This window comes from Natator depressus, chromosome 1 (genome assembly GCF_965152275.1).
Source record: "Natator depressus isolate rNatDep1 chromosome 1, rNatDep2.hap1, whole genome shotgun sequence".
Classification (NCBI taxonomy): domain Eukaryota; kingdom Metazoa; phylum Chordata; order Testudines; family Cheloniidae; genus Natator; species Natator depressus.
Window position 1 is genome coordinate 17,062,140 of NC_134234.1, and position 18,782 is coordinate 17,080,921.

At 45.2% G+C, this 18,782-nt stretch overlaps 2 protein-coding genes across 4 annotated transcripts in view; one reads left to right on the top strand and one right to left on the bottom strand.

Annotated features, from left to right (window-relative positions):
- Positions 1–1,640: 1,640 nt before the first annotated feature.
- Positions 1,641–16,534, bottom strand: KCTD21 (potassium channel tetramerization domain containing 21). 3 transcript variants are annotated; one of them, XM_074943069.1, is made up of 3 exons: positions 16,188–16,388; positions 8,274–8,379; positions 1,641–5,718 (listed from the first exon to the last, which is right to left on the bottom strand). In XM_074943069.1, the coding sequence occupies exons 2-3, from the start codon at positions 8,283–8,285 to the stop codon at positions 4,906–4,908; spliced, it is 825 nt and encodes a 274-aa protein (XP_074799170.1). In that variant the 5' UTR covers positions 8,286–8,379; positions 16,188–16,388; the 3' UTR covers positions 1,641–4,905. The 3 variants fall into 3 exon arrangements, with proteins under 3 accessions (XP_074799170.1, XP_074799184.1, XP_074799176.1); XM_074943083.1 differs by lacking the exons at positions 8,274–8,379; positions 16,188–16,388 and adding an exon at positions 16,425–16,534; XM_074943075.1 differs by lacking the exons at positions 8,274–8,379; positions 16,188–16,388 and adding an exon at positions 7,182–7,239.
- Positions 16,535–16,661: 127 nt separating this feature from the next.
- Positions 16,662–18,782, top strand: part of USP35 (ubiquitin specific peptidase 35) — a 63,801-nt gene continuing 61,680 nt past the window's right edge. Inside the window, exon 1 of the mRNA XM_074955567.1 lies at positions 16,662–16,870. The gene's annotated coding sequence lies outside the window, so the exon portion shown is untranslated. The remainder of the gene's footprint in view (positions 16,871–18,782) is intronic.

Here is an 18,782-nt window from a genome sequence, read left to right on the forward strand (position 1 = left end):
GATTTTACCTGGTCTCCCACCCAAGGAGTGGTGAGCTAGAGCCGGTTGTTAAAATTTGAACCCAGTTTAGAACCAGGTGGCCCCGGGGGGGACCTGTCCTGTTCGGCCTGCCTAAGCTGTCGGCTGGGGAGGCTCCCCTGAGAATCCCTTTATAATTTTTACTCACCCGGTGGCACTCTGGGTCTTTGGCGGTGGGTCCCTCACTCGGCGTCTTCGGCGACACTTTGGCAGCAGGTCATTCAGTGCCGCCGAAGACCCGGAGCGACTGAAGGACCTGCTGCGGAAGTGCTGCCGAAGACCGGGAGCGACTGAAGGAACCGGTTCTTCAACTTTTGGCAGTTCATCACTGCACCCAAGTACTGTCTTGACTTAGATGAGGATGAGATAGGAAAGGATTTCAGCCATGAAATGTTAGGCCTGCAACCCTTAGAGGTGGGCAGCAGCTATGTAGTCTAACCACACCCATAAACGCATCCTGCTGTGATTAGGGCATCTTGTAAGTGCTAATAATTATTACACCTTTGCAAAATTCTACTTGCCTACTGGACTAAAAACTAATTAGTTTTCTCTTCCCCTATTATAATCACTCCCCCAGGAAAGGAAGAGAATCAATCATATTTTACCTGCTGCCAGTATACTTTAAGGACAATTTTGCAAGGCTGCATTAATAATTATTAATATGCAGCTGCCTCCAGAATTCCAGCGATTGCCCTTCCCAGCAGCAGCGCAGGCTCTGAAGGATAATGATGAGCCGAACTGGGCAGGAGAGCAGCAGGCTTCTTCCCCCAAGCTGGTGGAAAAAACAGCCCTTTTCCCACCCAGATAATATCCTATGTGCCCAGAACCATTTATGTGTGAACTCACTGCAGCTGCAATGCTTATGGCTTCCTGTCATCATTAGAAAGAAACCACTAAGGAATACAACTGTTCAGTTGGAGCTGAGCTAAAGAACTTATTCCCAGGAGTTGCAACTAATTGGTACAACTAAAGCCCTAGGTGGCTGTGAGATGTTTTTTAATAGGTTTGGAGGCCTACAAGAAATTGCCAACTGTTACAGGGCTGGGTGTGTTTGTGTGAAGGTGACACTTGATGTCATCTCGTGAGCTCTCTGGAGGAGGGAACCATTTTATTACACGTTTAGAAAGCACCTAGTGGGTGCAAATCATATAAATAGTATTTAAATTGACTTCTTTTCCTTCAATGCAACTGCTACATCAACATAATATAGGTGGTTGCTCAAATTTAGAGACTGTGAAGAGCCATGGGTTGAATAGCAGTGTTGCAGTATCTTTGCAAGAATCAGTGCTAGAGGACAGAATTGTTCACAGTATAATGGATCAAACCTTAAAGGGTCAAATGTATCCATACTTGCCTAGATTATAGCCTAGGGTTTAAAATGGCTTGTGCTTCTGCTTCATGTCCACACTAGGATTATGCTAAACCAGTTTGGTTGCATTGCCTTCTGGGTAGGTATTGCAGAATTCCTAGTGCAGCTCTCAGAACTAGTGCCTCCTGGGTGGTAGTATTATGATAATGTACTATGTAAAGTCCTAGAGAGGGGGAAAAAAAACTACAACTTCAGAAAATACCATTACATTTTCATTTGCAAACAAATTTATGTCCCTCACTGAATCTGGTGCACCACTTGTTATATTTTATTTACTTATTTTTAAAATACACTTTTAGTGACATTATTCAGAACATAGCTATAGTCAGAAAAAAGTGAAACAAATTTAAAATTAAAATGCACAATAAACTCTGTAAGAGTTAGAGGAAATAAAACAGATTATGATATTTTTCAGAAAGCAGTAAGTCAAAAGCATAGCTCTCTTAACAAATCTGGGACAAATTCTAGCCAACTAGAAAATCCTAAAGCCAGAAGCAAGAAAATAGGGGAGAGGGTGCCCAGCAGCCCATTCCTAGACTCATAGCTTCCTTTAGAATCCATGGATATATCACACCACTCTACTCCTAATGTTATCTAGGATAGGAGCTATCAGGGAGTTCTTCCCAAGGAGCAGAGGGGTAGCTGTCTTAATCTGTATCCACAAAAACAATGAGGAGTCCGGTGGCACCTTAAAGACTAACAGATTTATTTGGGCATAAGCTTTTGTGGGTAAAAAACCCACTTCTTCAGATGCATGGAGTGAAAATTACAGATGCAGGTGTAAATATACTGACACATGAAGAGAAGGGAGCTACCTTACAAGTGGAGAACCAGTGCTGTCAGGGCCAATTCAATCAGGGTGGACCAGTCCACACAAGAGATCCACTTCCTGGACACTACAGTACATATAAGTGATGGTCACATAAACACCACCCTATACCAGAAACCTACTGACTGCTATACTTACCTACATGCCTCCAGCTTCCATCCAGGACACAACACAAGATCCATTGTCTACAGCCAAGCCCTGAGATACAACCGATTTTGCTCTAATCTGTCAGACAGAGACAAACACCTACAAGATCTTTATCAAGCATTCTTAAAACTACAATACTCACCTGTGGAAGTGAGGAAACAGATTGACAGAGCGAGATGGGTACCCAGAAGCAACCTACTATAAGACAGGCCCAACAAGGAAAACAGAATCATAGAATATCAGGGTTGGAAGGGAACTCAGGAGGTCATCTAGTCCAACCCCCTGCTCAAAGCAGGACCAATCCCCAACTAAATCATCCCAGCCAGGGCTTTGTCAAGCCTGACCTTAAAAACTTCTAAGGAAGGAGATTCCACCACCTCCCTCCAGTGTTTCACCACCCTCCTAGTGAAAAAGTTTTTCCTAATATCCAACCTAAACCTCCCCCACTGCAACTTGAGACCATTACTCTTCGTTCTGTCATCTGCTACCACTGAGAACAGTCTAGATCCATCCTCTTTGGAACCCCCTTTCAGGTAGCTGAAAGCAGCTATCAAATCCCCCCTCATTCTTCTCTTCTGCAGACTAAACAATCCCAGTTCCCTCAGCATCTCCTCATAAGTCATGTGTTCCAGTCCCCTAATCATTTTTGTTGCCCTCCGCTGGACATTTTCCAGTTTTTCTACATCCTTCTTGTAGTGTGGGGCCCAAAACTGGACACAGTACTCCAGCCGAGGCCTCACCAATGTCGAATAGAGGGGAACGATCACATCCCTCAATCTGCTGGCAATGCCCCTAATTATACATCCCAAAATGCCATTGGCCTTGTTGGCAACAAGGGCACACTGTTGACTCATATCCAGCTTCTCATCCACTGTAACCCCTATGTCCTTTTCTGCAGAACTGCTGCCGAGCCATTCGGTCCCTAGTCTGTAGCGGTGCATGGGATTCTTCCGTCCTAAGTGCAGGACTCTGCACTTGTCCTTGTTGAACCTCATCAGATTTATTTTGGCCCAGTCCTCCAATTTGTCTAGGTCCCTCTGTATCCTATCCCTACCCTCCAGCGTATCTACCTCTCCTCCCAGTTTAGTGTCATCTGCAAACTTGCTGAGGGTGCAATCCACACCATCCTCCAGATCATTTATGAAGATATTGAACAAAACCGGCCTGAGGACCGACCCTTGGGGCACTCCACTTGATACCGTCTGCCAACTAGACATGGAGCCATTGATCACTACCCGTTGAGCCAGACAATCTAGCCAGCTTTCTATCCACATTATAGTCCATTCATCCAGCCCATACTTCTTTAACTTGCTGGCAAGAATACTGTGGGAGACCGTGTCAAAAGCTTTGCTAAAGTCAAGGAACAACACGTCCACTGCTTTCCTCTCATCCACAAGGTGCAAGGCAAAGGAGAATCAGGCCCCTGGTCTTTACTGAAGAAAAGTAATTAGAAAATATCATGCATAATCTTATAGAAGGGATGGTTTATATTCCAAAAGGCAAACTATGTTTCGTTCGGCCCTTAATGCTTCATTACCCATCTCCCCTGGGGAGCATGTGCCCAAAGAGAAGCTGTGGGGTATGGGTAGATGTGGTTCAAACTATTTAGAAGACATTTGGGGCTGACACTCTCTATCCTCTTAATTGTCTCCAGAACAAAAAATGTTTTCAACAGTATCCTCCAGACACACATACCATTATGAGAAAGACCAAATCTAGTTATCTTTAATGCATTAGAGCATAATTGGTAAGGGTTTAAGTGTATCCACAGCATGTTTAAACAAAACCCACGTATACAGCATTATTCTGTCTGCCATGGCATCCTTTGTCATTTGTGATACAAATTGCCCCGTGGAAACATGGCTATTCCAATAGAAGAATAGGACTGAGGCTTCATTACAGGGAAAAGAAGACTTCAGTTTAAACACTCTAAGCCAGATTCTCCGCTTCCTTTCATGGTCATTTATACCTGTGTAAAGTGTGTGTGAAACCTCTATCCTGGTGACCTGGTAGCATTCTACATCCACTCTGGCCAGGTATAATTGGCTACACAATGTGCAACATGGTGGAGAATCAAATCCACTGCACTTACGACAACTCTGCAGCTCTATAACAGTGCACTGGATAATCTCAAGGCGATCTGTAAACCTCATTAGTTAAGCCTCACGGAATTCTTTTGAAGTAGGTTAAGTATTATTATCCCTGTTTTCCAGTGGGAAAACGGAGTCAGAGAGAAGTTAGTGACCTGCCCACAATCACACAGTGAGTCAGTGGCAGAGGCAGAAATGGAACCCAGGACTCCTTAATTCCTAGACCCTGCTCAAGCCAATAGACAGCATTCCATCCATCTAGACTATAGACATATTCTGAAAGGTCACTGGTAAATTCAGTATAGGAAAATCAACTCACAGTTAGTGAGTCTTAGTACACATTATCACATGATTTTATATTAGGCTGTTTGTTACAGTGTCTTGAAGTGGGTCTTAAAATGAAACACTGTGTTTGGTTACGTCTATCCTGATACCATAATAACAGGCTATTTCTACTTGTACCGAATTAGTCGAATAATCTTATTATTCATGAAATCAGAGGCATGCGGGTGGGAGGAATCCACACAAAATCCATCACTCATGGCTATTTTTAGCACCTCTTCTACAAATACCTGGAAGCTATTAATTTGCTTATTAGCTGGTACCACCCAAAGTCTCTTTAAGTTCTGTCTAGTGTACTCCTCTTCTGGCAGGCCTTCCACAGTCGCGACCCAATCCAAGGTCAAGTGATTGGGGTCCTGCAGGTAGCTGGATATTGAAGACAGGTTGCCATTGAAGCAATAGTAAAGTCTGGAACCCAGGAGCTTCAAGAACAGAGATGACGTGCTGAATATGTGGGCGCTAAATACTTCCATGTTGGAGGAAGACAGGCTGTAGATCTGGGGCGCTTCCCGAACAGTGAAATGAACTGTCTGTGTCCTCTGATCCAAGGTGATGTTGAGCATGGCGTTCTTCTCAGCTTTGGAGAGCTCCACCTCCTTCTCTTGCAACGCTTCAATCAGTGGCTGGACCTGATAAAAATCTGCCTCCCGTCGTAGCAAGCCCATTTCCTGGAAGTCTTCAGGGAGGTCCAGGTGGGAAGTTCTCAAGAAGTTCAGGATGTAGCGGAACACTTTGCCATCTCTGTCAATGAAGCAGTTGCCTTGGCTATCCCTCTTGGTTGGCATCTTTCCACTGAACATGGCACCCAGCATGGAGTCTGGAAAACTAGTCAGGGTAGACAGGGAAGTGGTGTACAGTTTTCCTCCAACATTGAGAGTTATAGGTTCTGACATGATGAAAAAGTCACGATGCTGGGAATAATACTGGGGGGGGGGAAAACAAGACAACATGTTTAGGGGTTCAGAACAGCCACTTTGGGGAATATCCTTGATTTACAAGGATATATATCTATTTCTATGTCTATATCATTATGAAAACCACAGAAGTTAGAGATGGGTAAAGTTTTAGAGGCCATCTTGGACATATGGGAGAGAAAGACAATTTTTATCTGTCTCCCAACAGATATTCAGAAGGGCTTTTTCCAGTTCATTTTAATAATGGTCTTAAGTGAGGTGCTTCCATCACTTCCCATCCAAAATGAGGGTAAAATCCTGGCCCCACTGACTTCAGTAGGGCCAGGTTTTCATCCTGGGTCCACCCAATCCCATATCCCTCGTGCACCCAAAACTTCCACTGAGCCACACAGGAGTTTGGGGTACATAAGAAATAAGAGATCAGGAAACTTGCATATCTTTGGTGTTCCCTGCATGTGCTCCATTTAGAGCGCAAGGGTGTTACCAGAACCACAGAAGTTACCATAGCAGAACATCACAACACTGCTTTGTGTTGTCTTCACCATGTTACACAAGTGTGCGATGGTGACAAGTCCTAATCACACAAACGTCGCAATGCACAGTCAGGATGTTGTGCTGCCAAACACATATGGCTCCATGCAATAATTAAGTGGCTCTCCAGTTCTTCAAGGTTCATTACAATCCCAGTCTAAGAGGTTTCATCGTTCATAAACATTCCGGACCATGTCTCCAACTAATTTAACCCAGCGTAGTGCCACTGCAGTCAATGAGGATTTTCAGCAGCTGAGGATCTGGTGCTCAATCTACTGTTTCCTTTCCTCAGCTTCATGTTCCTTCTAGCTGGGGGTTCCCAGTCCAGTCTAATCAATGGCTCCCCCTCCCATCCAGAGATACAAGGTAGCTGTCTTCTACAAGCTCATGCTGCAATACGTATGGTCATTCCATAGACAGCTGCCACATTGCTCCCTGTAGAATACACTTTGCGTGGAGGCATTTCAGTAATTAAATATGGAATAATGAGAGATACTGTGCCACCATTATTGGCTCTGTAGTCATATTAATACACATAGCGACAACATGATCTTACGCTGTAAAATCAATTCTCCACTGGCTAATACCAATGACAGTAACTGTGCTCCTCTCTCCTTTCCTCCAAGGATCTCCAAGCACCTGCAGACATTTGTAAGTTAAGGTTCACAATACCCTTGTGAGACAGGTGATTGTGATCTCCATTTTACAGAGGAGGAAACTGAGGCACAGAGCAACTAAAGCCTCGATTTTAAAATGTGTGTGCACTCAACTCAAGACTCAGCCTGGTTTTGGAGAGCCACTGTGCACGCATTACTTCAACAGGGGCAGCCGGCATTCAGCACCTCTGATTAAGATAAGGTGTTAGGTATCTGAAGCTGAGCACCCAAGAAGGGAGACACCCCTCATTAATGGGCACTTACATTTTGATCTAAGCAACTTACCGAAGGTCACAGAGGAAGCCATTGCAAAAGCCCAGATCCAATTCCCAGCCTTTTGTCTAAACCACAAGTACAGCCTTCCTCCTCATACCTGACATTCCATTAACCCGTGATGTACATTAACCCATTAATGGGTGGAAGGAATCAGATCTGCTTGAGCACATAGCAGCTCTCTGAGCCTGCGGAGCTCTTTGCGTATAAGATCACTGGCTAGATGCCTGTGTATAGCTCGAGATGAAGGCCTTGAGCTTTAGTACCAGCCCCACACGTATTTAATAAAGTTGGGCAAGAAGAACTCCGGCATATAGACAGACACAGTTCACTACAAACCCCACAGTACCTGTGGCACATTCCCATTATTAGCTACAATGGAATGTTTCGTGAAAAAAAAAATTAGTTCCTAGGATAAAACTATTTTTTCCCCAACCTTAAACCCTGCTCTCCACTGAAGTGTCAGCATATTCCACTGCTCATGAAGAATTCTATCTACAGCTTTCTGCTTATGTAGAGCAAGGAGATGAGTCAAAATTATATGAGGGGGTGGCCTGCCCTGGCTCTGCAGTTCAATTGACAGCTATGAGTTTTCCCAAGAACTGATACTCTGGCTGTAAAAAATTGTTATGAATGAAATGTGACATTCCAGAGATCTGCCCAGGATGAATTTTTTTTTTTTAAAGTTTAATCAAAGAATAAAATCACCATATCCTACTATATGGAACACAGAGAACAAGCCCATTCCTTTGTGTTATCACCACATTTCTCACCCTCTTTGCTGGCCCTGACTAGTTGGAAAGAGAAAAGTGTGATGTTTTCACTCAGTTTGTGGGACAATCTTCACTTTGGCACCATTGAGTGTCAAGGATTATAAAGTGAAGGTGGCTGGTTCAGATAATTAGCGATAGGATATAGACCCTTTTCTCTCTAGGTCCTGGTTCAAATCCAACCCATGTTTATACTGACACAAAGGCTGTTTGGTACCCTATATAATATGAGGTTTGGGGAGGGTCTCTCAATCCAGTTCCAATGGACATAACGTAACTGGCCCCTTTGTTGTTAGTCTGAGTGGAAGGGGCCAAAGATTGAATGGAAACTAACCTGCTCTTTCATCCTTGAAGGTAGTTACTTCCAAGTCCACATGAAGAACAGCTATATCCCAAATAGAGCATGTCGGTCTCCCAGGATATCCTAATTCTTGCACACACTGGATTCAATTAAAAAAGATTTCTGGATTGACTAAGACATGAAAATATTTTAAAAACCCCAAAGCGGATTAAGTTTTCAGATTTTTTTTTTTTGCACTCTGTAGCCACTTGTCTTGTAAAATGGAATTTGCATACAATGGGCCCAATGTCTGCTTTCGTTTCCACTTTTCATTTCATTTATAAAGCTTCCTATCTTTGCAATGCTGTACAAACAAGACAAATCTGATTATCTGGCAGCCCAGGACAACCAAAAACCCCAGTGCAAATGACATTTAATTAGTTACTAGCTGCTGGACACACCACTGACTTGACCTTATTGACCAACACATCTGACCCTAGGCTGAGAATGAAAATGGGCCTCGTGCCTCACTTTCCCTGTAAACATTAACTAAAGGCAGATGAAATGGATGACTTGGCAGTCTAGCCTGCTGCTTTGCTGAATTCCTCACCCGGGCATGATGTGTGGGCCCCATCCTGTACTATCAGGATCATGCACGTAGCTAATGTAATAATAAATAATAGCTAGCTCTTATATAGTACTTCTAATGCAGGACTTAACTGCCATTCAGTAGCATTTATGAAGGAAGTGAGGTGGGCAGATGGCACTCAGTCTTGGATCAGCAGCAATTCTCAGCAGATGCACCCAGGATAACTAAGTGCAGATAACTAATTGACATGCATGCGACGAAGGGGGTATTCATCCACGAAAGCTTATGCTCCAATACGTCTGTTAGTCTATACGGTGCCACAGACTCTTTGCCGCTTAGATTCTCGTCGAGTCAGAGACTTACCACATCACAACTTGGGGCTTGACTATATGGCCACAGTGTGCAGGAAGCTGGTATGTAAATCTACTGTGTCATAACCAGCCACACACTCACTGTCCACGTGGACCCTGGTGACACACACTAAAAATTCCATACTGTGCTTTGATCTACTGTGGTTTCAAACAGCAGCAGATTAAAGTACACTACGAAACTTTTAGTACACAGAGTCAATTATTGCATGGCAGGCTAGTGCGCTTTAGAATTATACCTCATCTTGCCACACACTAACTCTCGATGTAGACAAACCCTTAGAAACAGCAACAATTAATTTTAGCAAAGACAAAAGAAAATATTCAGTCCAGTCATGTATTTTTGCAGACAATGAAATATGGAACCCAGGTTACCGTGGGACAAGTCACCTTAATAAAGAACTCCCTGCCTGTCCAACTGGATTGAGAAAGGGGCTCAAGACTTCTAGATAAAAACGTAGTGAGAGATTGTCCCCACTGTCTATACACCGCTGTGGCTCCTTGGCCAGCTGGGGGAGCATTCCATCAGGACAGGCATGACCGAGAACAGCTGTCGGCCATCCTGGACAAGGCCCAGAACACCTGGTGTATCAAGTGGAGGGGAATCTCCATAGCAGACACCATGGAGCAGTCACAGCTAACCTAGGCAAGACTGCTGAAATTTGGAGCAGCTCTCTAGGCTGCCTAGGTCACACCAGCCCAGAACTGGGAAGGTGCAAATGTGTCTTAAAGCACCTTTGTCTCCTCTTCTCTATGTACCTCAGCAGGTGCAGCACACAATGTGAGAACAGCTGTCTTGGCTGACATGCTGGGGATGGAGCCTGAGACCTCCAGAGCTAAAGTCTGAGTCTCTATAGCTTGAGCTAAAGAGCCAGGCTTGGTAGCTGGGGGCTGTGACAGACTCACTATCCTCTGTGGATGGGGGCCAAAAGAGTGGGGTGGGGACACGTAACACACACTGAACAGTGGGTTACACCAGTACAGAATCTCACTTCAGTATATTTAGCCCTTCTATAGCCCCCTGCTATTCAAGGATCTCGAAGCACTTCACAGTACAATCAGTAACTAACCTCAGGGAGGCAAGTAAATAGCATTATCTTCACTTGGGTGACCAGATGTCCTGCTATTAGGGCTTTGTCTTATATATGCCACTATATCTCCTCTCCCCTCCCTCCCCCTAAAAAAGTGTCCTGATTTTTCAGACTTGCTATTTGGACAGCGAGGCAGAGAAAGTTTAAGTTGTATGACCTTGGGCATGCAGCATTTCAGTAGCAGAAATCTCTCTCTCCCAACTCCTAGTCCTGTGCTCAAGTCACTAGACAGCTTGTCTCTTGGAACAGAATGACCGAGACATGCACTGGATCTGTAGTGCCCATTGTAGGCTGTAATACCGAACTGCAGCCTCTTTGCTGAACAGAGCCAGGACATACGGTATGCATGATCTGCTAATACAAAAAAAACCATAGGAGCTCACTCCAGTTCTGCTAGCTCTGATGAGTTTTGAAACGGCATCTTTGATGGGTTTTTATGAGCACTCTTCAGAACATTGACCTCCTTTAGCAAAAACAAATCAAAGTCAAAATCTGTTTGTGGGAAAAGCTTATTAGATAGAAAATAGCCTGAATGTCTCTGTTTTGATATCATGGAGTTTTCTTCTAGTCCTACTGCTTTTGACTTGGCAATAATGTTTACAAATGTTGCAGAGGAAAGAGTTTATTTCCCAGATTCCTTTGACTAAAATCAGTGCAGTATCAGTTTAATACCCAATACATTCTCCATCAAAGGCCTAAGTCCTGTACTTGCAGGGGGACAGACTCCTTGATCCCATCTTTCCCCTAAAATTAAGCTGTTTCATTATTTTTCTCAGTGTTTTCTGTGTTGGAGTTTCTTCCCATTCCTTGTGTGTGTTTTTTTTTCCACTCCTCCCTAAAAATATCTTTTTTATTTCTGTCAGTTGTCCTTTCCTCCCTTCCTCCGCCCCATCCCATCTCTTTTCCATCTTCCAAAGGTCATGTGACCCTCCCTTCGGTCAAGGTGGGCTTGTCATGGATAGTGGAGCTCCCTCTGCTGCTCCTGCGGTTGGCCTGAGGTAGCTGCAAAAAGGCCCATCTCTTCCTCTCCCCAGCCCTTGCAGTGGTCACAGTCCTTACTGGCACAGGGAGCAAGCTTGGTCCTGAATATGGAAGTGCTGTCATAGACCACCAGGCCAGCCCCGCTCCGTACAAGTCTCACATCCCACGCCAGCTATCTTCTATCCTTGATCCTCACTGCTTACCCTTCTGTCTTTTTGCTCCCCATATCTTTGTGTGCTCCCATCTCCACTCCTTCCCTGTATCCCACTTCCCCTCTCTACTCTTGGATCACATCATCACTAACAGGAGCAGAGTGAAACTCATGCAACACTGATGAATATCATTCTACTGCTTGGGAAACAACAGGTTGCTGAGCCAGTGGAAGATGCACATTAGCTCATCTCTTCTCTCCCAACTGTGTAACTCAGATTGCTCTGTGGGTGGATCACCCCACTGCTCTTGTACTACGCTATCCAGCAGGAGCAACAGAGTGAAAATGCCTAGTCTTGCATCAGTTTTACTCTGCTGTTGCCAGCCCCAGTGTGGAAATGCACAGATGGGATGGCCGCCATATTACACCGTGTTCAACCCCCTAGATACTAGCAGACAGCAAATCAGAATGGTTTAAAGCAACTGCATGTAGGATGGGCTTACAAAAAGTATATACTGCCAGACGAAGCTGACTGCATTATTGGAGCTTAATTCTAGCAAGAAAAGCAATCTGATCAATGCAGCCAGAGTCTCATTGAATTCAGTAGGACACCTCATTAGCACAAGGGCCTTCTTACATGGGTCAGATTGCACCTGAATGCAGAAAGGGAAAGTGGCACATGCAATCTCGTTGGATCCTGGTAAAGCATTTTATACAGTGTCAGTGGACCACAAAATCTTACTCAAAATTCATTCAAATTAGCTTTGGTAGAACACAGTGATATGGCTTAAAACTAGGTACAGGACCAGCAAAGGACAATAGTAAAACAGCATGTTATCAAGTCAGAGAAGGTGCCTAGTCAGATACCACAAGATACAAGTCTGGTCCTGTTGAACATCTTCATTGATGCTATGGAGAAAGGTGTCTAGAGAATGTTAATGAAATCTGCATGATACCAGATAGGGAGGAATTGCAAATACCAGTGAGGAGAGACAGAGGCAACCAAACAGATTAGAAAGTATCAAAGTGAGGTTTCAGTCTGGAAAAAAATGCAAGTCAGTACCTCTGAGGACAAATATGAGTGTTCACTGGGAGAGAGACCCATGAAAAGCAGTCATGCGAAGAGAGACAAAGGGGGTGATAACATTAGACATGAATCTACAATGTGTTGTGGCAGAGGGAAAAAAGACCACTAGCATTTTGGGCTGCAGAGGCATTGTCTCAGAACAGAGAAGTAACAGGCTGTGGGCGTTTTCTCACCAGGAGGAGTTTAACACAACTGGAAGAAATTCAGAGCAGTAAAGTAACAGGCATCTGTGAACTGGTGGCATTGGATGATAATGAAAAGTTAAGAGAGCTAAATATGGGTAGTTTAAGAGAAATCTCAGGGTACCAGACAGTCTGCAATGTATACACCAGCAAGGGAAATGAATTATTTAGGGTGGTACAATGGAGTATATAACTAGGGGTTATAAAATGAAAGTAAGAAATGGAACATTTATGCTAAGTATCAGGACAAACATCCAGACTAAGATCTATTAGCCTTTGGAATAATGCTCAAGAGGTGGAATCCCAATCTCCTGGGTCATTTTAAAGAAGAAAAGCGAAGAAATGTATTACAGGGAATAATTCTGCAGTAGCAAGGAATGGATTGGCTCCATCTAATAGGTAGCTGTGGAAAAAATTCTGACCATCTGTTCATGGGCAGCGAAGACTTTAAATGTGGTGGTTTTACAAGAAAACATGGTTGTTCCAATTATTAGGCTCTGGTCTCATTCTCATACTAGAGTACATTAAAATGAAATATTAGTGCTGTTGCGATTGTTCAAAGGCAATAATTAGAGGCATTATGCTTGTTCTGTTTTGGGCTGTGTGCCAACGTTTCTCATGTTTAGAATGCATTGCTCTCACTTGGTCTTATATGCTTTATTTTGTTGCTTTAGCATTCATTAATTAAAATGTCACTTGCCAACAGGGCTCTAAAACTGTGCATCAGAACTGAGACCATGCAATACCCTATTTCAAATTCAGGTAAAAATTCCCATACTTACAAAATACCTAGATACTATGATCAACAGCGCTCTGCTTTGAAATCTAGATCTGGTTGCTCAGTCTAACCTGTCATTCATGCTCTCTGCTGTTGAGCACTCACCATGACTGTTTCCATCTATGTGCTTTGTTCCCCATCTCCATTCAAAACAGTATTATTATTAGCAATGCCTAGAATCCCCAGTGAAGGATCAGGGCCCCATTGTGCTAGGCGCGCATCAGACAAACACCACAAAAGACAATCCCAGTCCCTAAGGACTTACAGTTTAGGTGCGAGGCAGGGTGTGACAGGTAGACAAGACAGACCAACAAGGTAGGAGTGGGAGAAGAATAGAAGTCTCAGCTCACCACTTACCTAACCAATGCCAGCTGGCAGTGATCTGTAGGTATCACAGCAGAGGTAGGTTTTAAGCAAGGATTTAAAACAGCATCTGCAGAGAATAGCTTAATGGGGATGGCAGGCAACTATAGTTGGGCCATTCACTCATATCTGCCTCAAGTCCTGAAGTGCAGGCTTTCCCGTATATATTTGCGTGGGCTTAGTTTGATTGAGCTCATTGTGGAAGACTCATGCTCACCCGCACCAGTAATGCAGGACAATACGAGCACTATTTCCACCAAGAGCTATCTATCTTGAAAGACAGAGGGCCCCAGTAGTTAACTGCTTCGCTAAACCTGCATGTGCCCTGTCTTTGCTATAGGTCTGATTTTGTGCAAGAGGAATTTTCAAGGCAGTCACTAATTCAGGGCCCTCACCTCTTTCCTTGCTCACCCTGTATCTGGGTGAAATGGCCTAGCCTAGCACATGGGATCTTGACCGGGGGAGGGGAGGAGGATATCAGAAGATCCCAGCAGGTCCAGGGCTGGTCATGACCATCCTCCCTTTCTTTATGGCCAGACGAAAGGGATGTCCTCAAATTCTATTTTGTTGTTACATAGCGTCACGATTTGGAAAAGGTTGAGATCACTGGTCTAAGAGACTGGAGAGCTTAGAGGAAAATATGGTGGGTATTATCAGGGCCTCATCTTGGAAAGCCCTTTCCCCAAGTAGACATGGAGAAATTTCTCTGCAAAACAGACACACAAGCAACATAAGCATGAATGTTCATTTCATCACATTCCCCAACTTCCTTGCCTTTAGCAGTCAGCTTTGCACCGTTCCTCAATCCCTCATCAATTTAACCCTGAGGAGTGGCTCAGCATTATCAAGTGCCAAAGAAGTGCATAGAAAACTGCTTTAAAGCATCATAAGCGGTCAGAAGCAGCGCTTGGTTCTCGCCACAGCGCTGGCACTTATTGCTTAGAGGTAGAGCTAAATGCAAAGGGATAAAGGTTGTGGATACTGAAACCAAGCAGAGGGTTGCCCTGGGTGGGGGACAAAGGAGAGGAAGACAGGGTTGGAGCCCACTGGGGGGGGGTGGTGGGGGAAGAGGACAGAGGTAAAATAATGGGTCAAATTGAGGCAGAGGAGTGAAAAAATCAGTATATGGGGGAGAAGAGGAGAAAGAAATGAAGCTCAGTAATTGCTGAGGGTGTTGGGAGGAGGGCAGGGAGAAGAGATCATGGAGGAGAGAGAAAAGAACCAGTTGCAAAGTGATCTGAGGATCAGGGCAAAAGCCGAGTTGTAACTCACAGCTCTGATGTGACCCACCCCTCAGAAATGGGCTCAGGGGACCATTCCATTTGGTTTGTAAAGTCACATATTTAGGGAGGAAGCAGCCAACTGCCAAACTGAACCTTCAATATATTCAAGAAGCTAAAGCAAACCCCCCCCCCCCCCCATCAACTTAAGCATACTCTTAATAAAGCATTTCACATGCTCTTCAAAGTCCTGGCCAAATTTCCCATGGGGAACTGCATTCCACCCATCTAAAATCCTCCGGGTAGCTACAATGGGATACTATATTATCTCCTGTGCTGAATTGCTGGGTAGACAATTGAGTGTAGGTAGACATATTAAGTTTGTACACCTACTAATTGAGTGGTTACTTAGTTCCTTCCTACCCCAACCATTTCCAGAGGCAGCCCTGCCATCATAGATAAGATTATCACTGACACAATGAATGCAGTTAGAGAGAGAGAGATGCAGTTGTGTGTTAACTGATGACCAAACAAAAAACAAAACTAACCTGCCAGTTGTCATCAGAAACTAAACCTTACCAGCAAAAAGTGCACTTGGTTCTATACATGGACAACATCTCTCTGCCTGTACCTATATGTTATTAACCACCAAAGGTGGGCACAGTCCAGTACTAAGCAAAGCAAACTGAGCCCTGTATAAAGAAAAGGAGTACTTGTGGCACCTTAGAGACTAACCAAGGTGTGAGTCTCCTCACAGACTGGTGTAAATCAAGAGTAATTCAAATGGTGTTACACTGGGGTAAAACTGGTGTGGGTGGAGAATCAGGTCCACAGCTTGGTATATGGAGGCAGCTGTTGCTAACGAACCCCAATCATCATTTCAGTTCACACTGGGTAGTCAGTCACTGAGAAGGGGGATGTGTATAAGGACCCCAAAGCACTAGCGTTATTAGGGAATTAGGGGGTCCCTAGTGCCTTAAGGTTTCCTTCCCACATTACAGACTGCTACTATTACCCAGCAGCAATGCTGTCTGCTTGTTTGCAGAAGGGGCTGGGAGTCGGGCTCGACTCCCCGCTCTGCCACTGGCCCTGGGCGAGTCGCTCCACCGCTCCGCACCTCAGTTTCCCCTTCTGCGAGAGCGGGGTGAGGACACTCACCTGGGGGCGGGGGGAGCGCAGGCTGGCACGGGGCTGTGGCGATCCCAAGGGCTAGTCCAGGGCTGCGGGGCACCGCCGTCCCCAACAACGCACAGCACCAGCCTGGGACCTCGAGCCCCCAGTCAGTCCCCGCGGGGGCAGAGCCCAGGGCCGGGAGGGGGCCCCGGGACTCACCAGCCCCGCAAGCATCCCGCTCCTCGGGGACACCCCAGCCCGCGGCGGGACTGCGGCACCCACCTTGGCCCCGCGCTCCGCGGGCCCCTGTCCCCGGCGCGGGCTGGGGGAAGCGGGACGAGCCCGGCGAGGGTCGGCACGGCAGAGGGAGAAGGATGGCAGGCAGGATCTGGAGGCCCCGCAGCCCTCCCTGGGACTTGTAGTTCTCAGGAGGCCAGGTCTCCAGCCAGGCCACTGGAGCGGGGAACTACAACTCCCAGCAGGCCCCGGGGCAGAGCCGGCAACTCGCCAGCTGGTGTTAAAGGAGACGCAGGCTGTTATTATTGCCTCTGAGCAGCTCCAGCAGCGCCAGAGGCTGCGCTTGGGGTAAGTGCTGGTTGCTGCAGCTGCAGCAGCCCTGGCACTGGCACTGGCACTGGCGCTGTGGACCCTGCTGCTGCTGCTGCTGCTGCTGCTGCTGCAGCCGCCGCCGCCTCCCCTTCTTTGCGGATTGTTTGCAGTGCAGCAAGGTATTTATTTGCACGGCAGGCAGGACTGCGGAGGGTGGGGTAATAAGGATGCTGAGAAATATTTCGACTGTGGCGTTGGAAGGGTGGGCGAGTGTGTGTGTGTGTGTGTTTTCTAATGATTGCCTTGCATGGCACTGACAGTATGCAAGGCAGCATCCTGCTTGAAGTGGGTGGCTAACTTGGGCAAAGGTTTTCATCAGGACAAAGCTTGGGGGGCGAAAGAGGTTGTCTTGCATCCTTTGAGCGAAAGGGGATTGTGGGAGAGAGAGAGATGGGTGATATTCCCATTCCGTGGGGTGACACTGGACTCTCTAATACAGTATGTGACAAGTACCCCCTAATGAGCTCTGTAACAACAGCATTATTGGTCCAGATCCAATCTATACTCAGGCTGAACTCTCCTTGACTTTGATAGGAGTTTTGCTGGAGAAATAAAAGCAGGCGTTGGCAAGTAATTTGTTCGCCAGTTTATGAAGGATCTCAAAATGCTTTATGAATTTAGGGATGTACGATGGTTTGTATGTAAACATCTGGAGCCTTTGTAGAGTCCTTTGTGAGAGATGAAGTGAGCTGTAGCTCACGAAAGCTTATGCTCAAATAAATTGGTTAGTCTCTAAGGTGTCACAAGTACTCCTTTTCTTTTTGTGAGAGATAGAAAAGGCCAAATAGACCATCAGATCTACCACCTTGCCAGGTCTGAAGCTAAAGGGATGTATCAAATATTAATCTGTTATTTTATGTTTTGTCATGGGGGAACATGATATAGATCTTTTCTGTAGTCTTTATAAAGTTGGCTATGGTCTCCATGTGCACATCTGACTTCTATTGTGAGAGAGAACCCCAGGGTATGTGTAGGATGGAGGTGAATCTGGGTCTGAAATGAATGACGTAAGTCTTTGTTATAAACGCACAGTTTACAGGTGTGTCTCCTGCTCTCAGCCAAAACATTGGAGGCACCTACATCTTAGAGTTTTATACAGATAAAGGAAGACAGAGATTTTAAAGGAAAGGAGAGATGTTTGGTCTATAAATACCTTAAAGAAACGACAAGCATGACAAAGGGGAATTATTTATATTCTCCAAGGACAGTAACAGAGGGCATGTCAATGTGAAGGTCAGGGCACATTAAGGCAGAATCCAGTGACACAAAGGGGTCCTGGGCACGGCAGCCAATCAGAGCAGTTTGATTGGTGCCACTGTCTTGCTTGGATGGGAAGCAAATTATGACTTGGGAATCAAAGGAAAATTAGCCTATCTGGGTGATGTGAGAAAGAGAGACTATGCCAGGAAAGCATAGTCAAGTGGTTAGAGCACGTTCTGTTCTATATTCTCTGCTCAGCCACTGATTTTCTCTGAGACCTTGGGCAAGTCACTTTTGTGCTTTAGTTTTCCTATCTGTAAAATGGGATAATAATCTCTCATAGGGGTTTTGGGAAACTAACTCCACCAACATTTGTAATGGTCCTTTATGAAAAGGTGTGTAAATGCAGAATATTATGTATTATGCGGGGGTTGAACTGAGAGGACATATCCAGGGAGCGAGAGGATGAAATGCTGGTGGATCTGCACTTTATTTAGTGTTATCACACCCATGTGGATGAAAGAAAAAGTTTCAGCTAGATGTTAGAACAAAGTTCATAACACCAAGAACTGTAAAGCAATGGGCTAGACTCCAGGTGAGTCACAGTATCAAGGGTTCATGGCACCATCACTGCAGAGATGTGAGGACAGGTTAGCTAAAACATTAGTGGGCCTAATGTAGAGTGAGGTCCTGCAAAATGTTGAAAGTCAGCATGGATGATGATAATGATGTAACAAATCTCTGACCACCAGGGCCTTTACAATGGCTACTGTGCTGCTGCCCCTGGCATTTTGGAACTTCATGGCACTCAGAGGCTCCTGCTCCTAAAGC